Raw genomic sequence first — 9,831 nt, 5'->3', positions numbered from 1 at the left:
AACCAAACAGAATTTGGCGGTACAGAATATTGACTTTGTAATTTGTACACAAAATTTATAATGCAGTATTTTTTGACATAGATCGGTGTGAATATAACACAAACAAAATTTCAAACCCAACCCAGCTACAAAACTTTCCATAAAGAATAAGTGAGTAGATTTTCCAATCAGTTGCAAAGATTAAAAAATACAAATACACTAAAAACAGAATTGAAATATCTTAAAAAATATCTAAACTTTAAAAAATATTTAAAATCTACATCCCATTCAATAAATTTTTCGAAGTATTTTTGACATCACATTTCGTAATGTATTTTTAACTAGAATACAAAATTTAGGAACATTTTAAAAATACTATTATGTCTTATGTATATTTAATTTTTACAAAAATTCTTCTTGTGACTAACCCTAAAAAAGGAAACCTTACCTCATACGTTTTATTAAACACTTGGCAGCTAAGAACTTGCAATTATTTATTACATTAAGCTTACACACAGAACAACTTATTAAGTTCTACTTTTTTAAAGAGAAGTTTTTCTATATTTTAAATTAGGTATTTTATAATATTTATTACTATAACAGAAATGTTCTTATAATATTCGTATAATGTTTTTATTTGTCAACATTGCAAATTCTCATCAACTACTCTATAATATTTTACAAACTGATATACGCTTATTCCCAACCCCCATTCTTCATACTCAACTGTACTTAAAGGTGTAGTATTGCTTCCATTCATTGATAATCTAGTTCTCCTGATTTATACCTGAAATATTCCTCTGAGTAAAATCTGAATCGAAAAAAATTGAAAATGTAATCCATTCATTAAATCCATATACTTTGCCAAAATTCATTAATGAATAGATTAGAACTGGAGAAAGTGTGAATGAAAATCCAAGTAAGCCGTAGTTTCGAGTTGAAACTCAAAGCCTAATTGTTGGGATATTCCAAAATCTTTAAGCACTTCTCAATGAATATCTCGTAGATTTACTACACTATATAAAACCATTCACAACTTGGTCAAGCATCATCAGTTTTATTTGGACTTTGGAGAAACAAACATCATTAACATAAGGTTATCACAATAAAGTGAACCAAATATTTTTGTAAAACTTTAAAGTTAAATATCGAAACCGAAACTATACAAAAAATGGCACCAGTTTTTGAATCGAGTTTTTCAATTAGATCAATTCTATCAGATTCATCATCGAGCAGTGGCAGTAATAGTGACGAAGAAATTCAAAACCATCACCATCATCATCATCAATCTGACTACACCCATCATCAGCTCAATCAGGAATCTCCGAATTCCAGCAGCAGCAGTAGCAGCGAAGGCGACCCCGACCAAAGACCACCATACACCTACAGCGCCCTCATAGTGATGGCCATCCGAAACAGCCACAAAAGGCTTCTTACACTCAATGAAATTTGCGCCTGGATTGCGGACAATTTTCCCTACTATCAGAAGAACAAAAGCACTTGGCAAAACTCAATACGCCACAACCTGAGTATTAATCAGTGCTTTGTGAAAGTACCCAGGCCCATGGACGATCCTGGTCGAGGTCATTACTGGACACTGGACCCATCGGCTGAAGATGTCACCATAGGCGCAACAACCGGACGTCTACGAAGGGGTGATTCCATGGCTGGAAATCAGTATCCATACCAGCACCATCATCATCACTATCACCCACATCAGGTTCCGAGCACCCCATATGCCATGTACTTTCCCACACCAGAGGAAGTAATGGCGATGCAACATTCGGCCTTGCAAGAACAACAAATGTGGAATAGTTATCATCTCTATCAACAACAACAGCAACAGATGGTTCAAAACGGCAGTGCCATGGACACCTCAATGGACTATCATTAATTTATAAATTTGCTTGCGAAATGTTTTAAAAAAAGAAGAAGGAATTATATAAATTGTAAATATTTTTTGTCATAAATTGTAAATATATTATTATTTTTTTTCTACCCAGAAATTACATTTGTTTTAATTTTCCTTAAAATAGAATTTAAGTTTTGCAACAAACTAAAGGTCTACGTAAACGTGGAATAAAATTTAAATCTTCTGATATTATACGCTTGAAACCATGCGTAAAAATTCGACTTATTGTTAAATGTCAAACATTTTCCTAGTTGACAATTTCCTTAATTTGTAGCAATCCTAACATTTTAATCATCTGACAAATCGTGAAATAATAATTCTCTTTGATGAAAAAACAGCTCATCTGATTCCGGCTAATAATTGACAGTTCATGAAAATTAACAAACAAACCTAAATCTTAAACTTCATTTAAATGTCAGAAACTAAGGAGTCATGCAGACTAAGCAAATTATTATGATTTGAATTAGTCATTTTAAAATTAGCAGAATCCATTATGTCAACTTAGTAACTTAAACGAAATTTTAGTAAATAATTAATTTAAAAAGAAGATTTTGACATTAACATAGTGTTAAAATATCGAATTGACTTTTGGGCTTCTGACATTTCGTCTGTTCCACAGGCTTAGGCCTGTTCAAAAACTGTCACTCTGACATGACCAGGTGGCAATTTTTAATGACAGAGAATTAGTTTAGTTTTCTATTAAATGGAAGTGGTATTTTGCTACTAAACTATTAAAATTTTGTTAAAGCTTGTAATTTGCTAATATTTACAATATTACTGCGGAAAAAAACAACTTTACGTATTTTTAAATGCAGGTTACAGAAATGGAATTTAATATTAAATATTGATCTTTATACAGAAATTTATTCAAATTGGCGATTTTGCAGACTTTTTTTGGATGACATCTACAAAAGTTGTGTTTTTAAATAAAACGATCGCATTGATTTTTGGCCAAAAAGATGCAATTCTAAAGTTTAAAGTGAGAAATGTACATACGTTCAAAAGCCGAGTACTATAAGTTTTTTTCTTGGCGTTACATATAAACAAAAAATTAAAAAAAAAAACAAATTTCGACCATTTTAGGTTAAAGCGATTATTGAGCTGAATCCGACAAATACTGATCGATTGCAAATCAGTCAAAGAATTTTTTTAATAAAAATAAGTTTAAGTAACCAATACATTTTTGCCAAAAAAAAAATTTTTCTATTTTTCCGATGGAAATTCATTTTCCTTAACATCTGGGTCTATTTTTTCAAAAAATGAGATAAATCGTTCCACTGATTTATGTTTCAATTTCATATAATTCCACTGACAGATTTCTGTTAGAAAACATTTTAAGGTGAATTTCAATCAGAAAATTTGTTGAAATGATGGCTTTAGAAAAGCTGTCAAAAAAATCACATTTTTTGTTTCCAATGATAAATATAACTAACCCCTTAACTAATTTGATGAATGCACTTCCTAAAAACGACTTCTGAATTTATGACATTTTAAATTAATAGATCCGTTCTCTAGATTTAGGTTTGTTTGTTTTGTTTCTTTTTGTTCTTTACAAACTGTCAATGTAAAGACATGTTCAAATGCATGAAATAAGTATTTAAGATTAGCAAAACTGTTACAATTTTGTGATAGCTTGTAAATTGCTAAATAAATTGCAAAACAAATTGTGTGATACATATCAGTAAATGCTTACAATATTTTTAAATTAGATTTATTTCAAAAGTCGGCCTTTTTTTAAGGCTTCTGTAGTTTTGTATGCATAATGATCCAATGATTTATTTTGAATATGTTTTATTAATAAAAAATATTGTTTTTTTGTAATTTTTAGTCCGACTGAAATAAAAAGTGAATGAATTTTCCACTATTCATTCAATATTTCAATTCGATTATTTGAAAATTGTTTCATTTATGAGCTCGGCCTATTAAAAACATGAAGTTTTTGAGTAGTAGCAAATTAGGAATAGTCTTGCAATACCTTTTAAATCAAAAACTCATTGCTTAAAGGTTCCGACCATAATATTTTAAGACAACATTTGTAAGTTCCTAATAAAATAAAAAATAATGTTTTACCAAAATTCTAGAGTATACAAACCCCTTAAGTAATTTTATATGAATGTAGTTGACATTTGAACATAAAAGATCCGTTTTCTATGTTAAGGTTTGTTTGTTTTGATTTTTTTCTTCAGTAATTGTCACTGTTAAGACGTGTTCAGATGGCCTTTTTTCAAAAATATAAATATAAATATGAGTATATCTGTCAACAAAAGGATCAAACATTTTAAAGAGCTTTTAAATCGCTGAATAATTTGATATTTGCCAACCAGTTAGGTTCTGCTTCAATGTAAATTTCCTAAATAATTAATTTTTTTAGTTGGTAAAATTGCGTTTTTCTACACATAAAACTCACAAAAACCAACTGTCTCATAGGCTTTCCAATTGCCAACCACCAAAATTATTCTTAATTTGACAAATAAAAAATAATGCTTTTACTCAGCAGCTGTCAAACAACGCCCGGTTTAACGATATTCCCACTTATTGACATTTCATATATTTTGATAATTGCGTACATATATTTCAATGTGTTGTATAAGTTAATTTATTTAACTTTTATAACCCAAAAATTTACCAATTCAACTACCGACAAATAGTATAGGTACGTACAGGCAATAAATGTTAACACCTCCTATTTCAAGGCAATAACCATTTCTAAATTGTTACACTCATGCAATCCGTATTTTCCCTAACAATCTTCATCATCATCGTCATCAAAGAATAAAAGTCAAATGAACAAAACTAATGGCAACCCTATACACTCCCTAGACATGCGCACCACATTCAATAACAAATCCTCTCAAATATAGCTCAAAATTACCACCACCGCAGAAGAACTCTTTAACAGAGAATATATTCACAGAGAACTTGTGATTTTACCCGATTCCAAATAACTTAAGTTGACAAACTTTAGCAGAATAAAGATACAAAACTATTTATCAATATTTCCACATTAGTCTAGTTCGATGCCATTTTTTAAAACATCTCAACTAAGGAGATAAAAGTGATAAGATTCAACAACTCTTTGAGAAACAAAAGATGACCCAATCAAAACAACCACCCGCTTCTTCAGAACTATATTCAACGCTTTCAACACCCCCAACACTCTAAGTGTATCTCTGAGAACGTTTTGTTATTGTTGGTTCTCATCGCAAAGTATCTACAAAACAGTTCCTCACAGAGCTCTACTGATGTCGCTCGTTTGGTGGTTCTTAAATAGTTCAACATCGCTATCGCTATCGCCAACGCTACCGCCGCCGCCGCGTGTTTTTGCTTTTGCCGAATTCACTCTCTGACTTTGAATTTAGTTTCAGTTCATTTCAGCGTGCCATACTGTCTAGTCTAGCGGTTTTTGTGTGCTGCCAGTGCCATATCGCCCGGAACCTAGATTGTACATACGTTGGCCTCCCCCAATACAGTAGTATACCATTGGTGCTTGGGATTATCACTGCAGTTGCAGTTTTGTAGAATTCTCTCCGCGCCGCGCCACGCCGGGTTTGCTGCACCATAATTATTATCTCCGCATTATTGAACCGAGATTCATTGGGTTGCAGTTTTGCAGTGCGTCCTCTTGGAAAATAAAGAAGCGTGTCACTGGGTTGTTCTTGTTTTTTTTTTGGTTTTTGAATCTGAAATTCATTTAAAAAATAATAAAATTTCAAAAAATAAAAGATTCGAAGTACCAGAAGGAGAAGAAGCAGAAGAAAATAATAGATACATTTTCATCGCATATATTACTTGAGTATGCACTTCCGGATGCAATCTCCGTGAAGGATATAAATCGCGCATCTCTGTACTCTGTGAATATAGTCTTTCGTGTCACGGTGAGTCGGTGAGAAGTGTTTTATTTTGTCACTTGCCATTGCGATAACGGTTGCAGATAATTGCATTGAATATATAGGAATTTATGTGCTGCGAGGACGAGTCACGTATAGACGATACGCGACGCGACAACGACAACGGCAACAGTAGAAAATTGTGAATTAAGTGGCTTGTAAATTGTGTCTCCATCTTCATCTCCAAGACCCGTCCTGCTTTAAGACAGTGATAAACTATTATAGGCAACGCATCGCCATCGTACTCCTTTTTGTGCGTCCTTGTGCAGAGTGGTCCCACCGTTTTGCATCTCCAAAAGGATAATAATTTAAGTTGAGATTGAAAATTTCGCTCCTTATAAGTTTTTGGATTATAGCATTATACTAGCATAACGAATCTCATTCATCCTGATCTCGATCCGTCGTTGTTCCAATGCCGCGCCACCACCACCGTTAAGGTTCCGGTTCCAGCAGAAGAGGATATGCTGTAAATGGATAATTCCATTGTCCTTTATCCTGACGTAAGTACGTGATGCAAGCTTTTGTTTGTTGTGATGATAGTTTAAAACAAACGATGTCTCGTTACATAAAAGGCTCACTTTGTTAAGCTATTTTCTTACTTTATTTTTCTTTTTGAGTTTTTTTAATGAAAAAATTTCAAAGATTAAAGAAGTTTTTCATCTATCGAGTTGTTAGGGCTGGGGTTTGGGGATTGGGTGGATTTTGACTGTGAAGATTACCGGACTTTTTATTTTTGTTTCTTCACTTGTTTTTGTTCTTTAAGTATAAGGATAATACATCCACAAGAATTGATGAACAAACCGAATGGACGAAAAAACTTTCTAACGTAAAGATGAGATACTTTTTGAATTCATGAATTTTGATGATAATACTTATGTAGAAGCTAATGGAAAATTGATCCAAAAAACTTTGTTATTTTGTTTATGTTTTTGTTGTTTTTGTTTTTCCCTATTTAAGATGGATTTTCATGTGAAAAGTTTTATTTGAACCTATTTTATATGCTACCTATAGTCAAGGATTCAAAAAAGGAATTAGATTCTAGGAAGAAAAAGTTCAAATATCTAAAGCCTAAGCATCATCAATTCATATAATATAACACATACCTCAGTATAGTATAGCTTTTTATTTATTTTGTGATTTTCTTTCTTATTTTTTTCTTATAACCTCGAATGTAGAATCTACGTATACAAGTCGTAGCTAGACTTCTATATATACGATGAAATGAATTTTATTTGAGTGGCAAAATGATACAAATTTTGTTGACTTTGAGGTAGGTTTTTTTCCTTTTTATTTTTGTTTGCCATCAACAAACATATCAAATATATAAATTGGTCAATTTTCTTTTTGCAAGACTACATCAGGTTCAGGAGTTGACATAAGGTTTAGGTGACAAGGTTAAAAAAAAATGTGTAACGTATATATTTTTAAGTCAAAGGTGTGGCAGGAGGAGGGAAGGAAATTCTATGGTAGAAAAGCTTAAGGGGATATTTTTTATTCATAAAATAAAAATGAAACATTAAAGGAACAATAAGATATCATCTTGGATAAATCTATAATTTATTGTGCTAGAGCGAGATTATTATCTGATTTCAAGGATAAATCCGTCATTTGTGATTGCAAAAAATGGATAGTAAAATTACCATACAAAAAGATATTAACCTGTTATAATTTAAAGTATTTAAGTGTTTAAATAAGGTTTTTTAACTATCGAAAAGGAAAAGACTTAAGCTTAGAACTTACAAGAGATTACTATTGTAAGAGAGTAAAAAGAGATTTTGGAATAATTTAATGATTCAAAATGCAAAGATAAAGATTATTTAATTGAGTAATCTTTCTAAGTTTTAGTTTACAAAATTTCGCACAATTAGCTTACCACAGCTTAAATAAAGATTTTAGTTAGAAGACTACTGCTAGTATTAAAAAATAGACCTCAAATTATTAGCCTTAAAGAACTCACTTTTAGACCAGGTATAAGAGGCTGTGTAAGAAAGTTAACGGAGAAATAAGAACTACAAAATATTCGTTTTATCAATCTAAAATCCATACAGCAAAGGGCAACATAAAAAAGGAATGGGAAGCCATTAATGTATTTTAGGTAGGAACATGTAGAATAGCAACAATCCAATTGCACAAAATGGTACAGTTGTTTTATTAAATTCAAAATATGTAGCGGATGAATTAAGTTCCTTGTTTGCGTCTGTTGGGCATAGTTCTTTTTCATTTGACTGTTGCTATGGGGACTTATAATACTTAAACTTGAAATACTTCAAACAATAAACTCGTTAAATAATTCAACTTCTCATGGCAAAGATGAAATATCTAATATAATGCTTAAAAAGGTTGGGCCAAATTTGGTAGATATATTGACACACATTTTTAACTTAAGTATAAGTATAAAGTTTCATGAGGATTTAAAAAAAGGTATGATAGTTTCATTTTTTAAAAAGGGAAGTAAGACAATTATAGACCAATAACTTTGTTGTCTTCAATATCGAAATTATTTAAGAAGGTAATTAAAACAAGAATTCTGTCTTACCTTAATAAAATAAACTTTTTGAGTCCATTTAAATTTGGATTCAGGGCTGGGCTTTCTACTGAGGAGGCTCTTCTAAAATTTTGCTGTATTTTACCAGAAAATTGAGATGCTAAGAAAAACTGTGCTGAACTTTTCGTAGACATAACAAAAGCTTTTGACTGTTTGGTTTTCGTGGATTCATATGGAAATGGCTGGAGTCTTATCTAAAAATAAGATCAAGCAATCTAAAAGTTGGGTGCAGTATAAGTTCCTCTAAAAATAGTCTTCTGGGAGTCCCACAGGGATCCGTGCTGGGCCCAGTTTTATTTATGGTTTACATTAATTAGCTTGTTTCACTTCCTTTCCAAGGTAAAGTCAGAGCTTTTGCCGATGACCTTCGCATTGCATACTGTAGCAATAGTCCTTTGAATATAATTTCAGATATTAACTATAACACTTGGTTTGCTAAACATGAGTTTATTGTGAGCAGCAAAACAAAGTTTATGTTTTTCAGCCTAAGAGGTAGTATTTTTCCAGACATACTCTATATTGAATACTCAATCATACCATGCCAATGTTCAATGGAGTGGTAGCTGTTTTGAAATTGAAAAAATTGAAAACTTCAAGTGACTGTTGCTATATTGATCAAAGCCTTAACTGGGACAAACACATTGCTATTTTAACAAACTATATTCTCTCATGCACCCGTTGTTTCTACCACCTGAAAAAGCATTGCTCTTCAATTTTGTTGAAGATGGTTTATTTGGGCATTTTTCATTCCAAGTTGCAATATTTAACACCCTGTTTGGGTGCTGCATATGTCAACAAACTACAACATCTCACTGTTATTCAAAAACCAGCTATACGTTACGTTTGCAAAACCCATCCTTTAACACCATCAATGGAACTTTTTAGGTCTTTAAACATTCTTAACGTTAGACATTTATATTTTTTGGAAGTTTTAAAAGTGTTTTTTTAAAGAGCTGGATATTTGAATAGTCCGATTTCTGACATATGAAGTCTTAGAAATAATTCCCCAATATTTTCGTACGACAAGCTACTGAAACTCCTATTCCATTGCTTCAGCAAACTTTTTAATACGCTTCCTATAGAAGTTCGTAAAATAAGAAATATTGGCGTTATGGCTTTTGCCGTAGACCATCAAGAAATAGAAACTTTGCTACGTTACACTGTCAAAATACGATTTGTTTGCTGAAACTTAACTTTCAAAAATATTTTTAATTTTCAAACTTCTTTTTGCTAAAACAATTTTTAGCATAATTTTCAATGTTTAATTTATACTATTTTTTTTCTTCCATTATATTTTTTGTAACCCCACACAAAATAAAATCGGTGCGGCAGCACCACTGTTTTGTAAAAATAATTGTTGTCACTAAGTAATCTTACTATTATTGTTAGCTATGTCTATGTATTCGAGCGCAATGTTATATATGAATTCATTTATAAGAATAAAGAACTTATCTATCTATCTATCAGATATTCACTCCAAAATCGACTGCTCTGCTTATTTACGTACC

At 31.6% G+C, this 9,831-nt stretch overlaps 1 protein-coding gene across 1 annotated transcript; it reads left to right on the top strand.

The window, feature by feature from the left end:
• The first annotated feature begins 1,069 nt into the window (after window positions 1–1,069).
• On the top strand, window positions 1,070–1,873 carry LOC129950821 (forkhead box protein G1-like). The gene has a single exon (XM_056062739.1). The coding sequence runs from the start codon at window positions 1,151–1,153 to the stop codon at window positions 1,871–1,873; it is 723 nt and encodes a 240-aa protein (XP_055918714.1). The 5' UTR covers window positions 1,070–1,150.
• The last annotated feature ends 7,958 nt before the right edge of the window (window positions 1,874–9,831 follow it).

The sequence above is a fragment of the Eupeodes corollae genome, chromosome 3, assembly GCF_945859685.1.
Source record: "Eupeodes corollae chromosome 3, idEupCoro1.1, whole genome shotgun sequence".
Taxonomy (NCBI): domain Eukaryota; kingdom Metazoa; phylum Arthropoda; class Insecta; order Diptera; family Syrphidae; genus Eupeodes; species Eupeodes corollae.
This window is presented reverse-complemented; position numbering and strand designations above follow the sequence as displayed.

Coding starts and splice junctions, on each gene's coding strand:
- LOC129950821 (XM_056062739.1), top strand. CDS start 1,151: ATGGCACCAGTTTTTGAATCGAGTTTTTCAATTAGATCAATTCTATCA.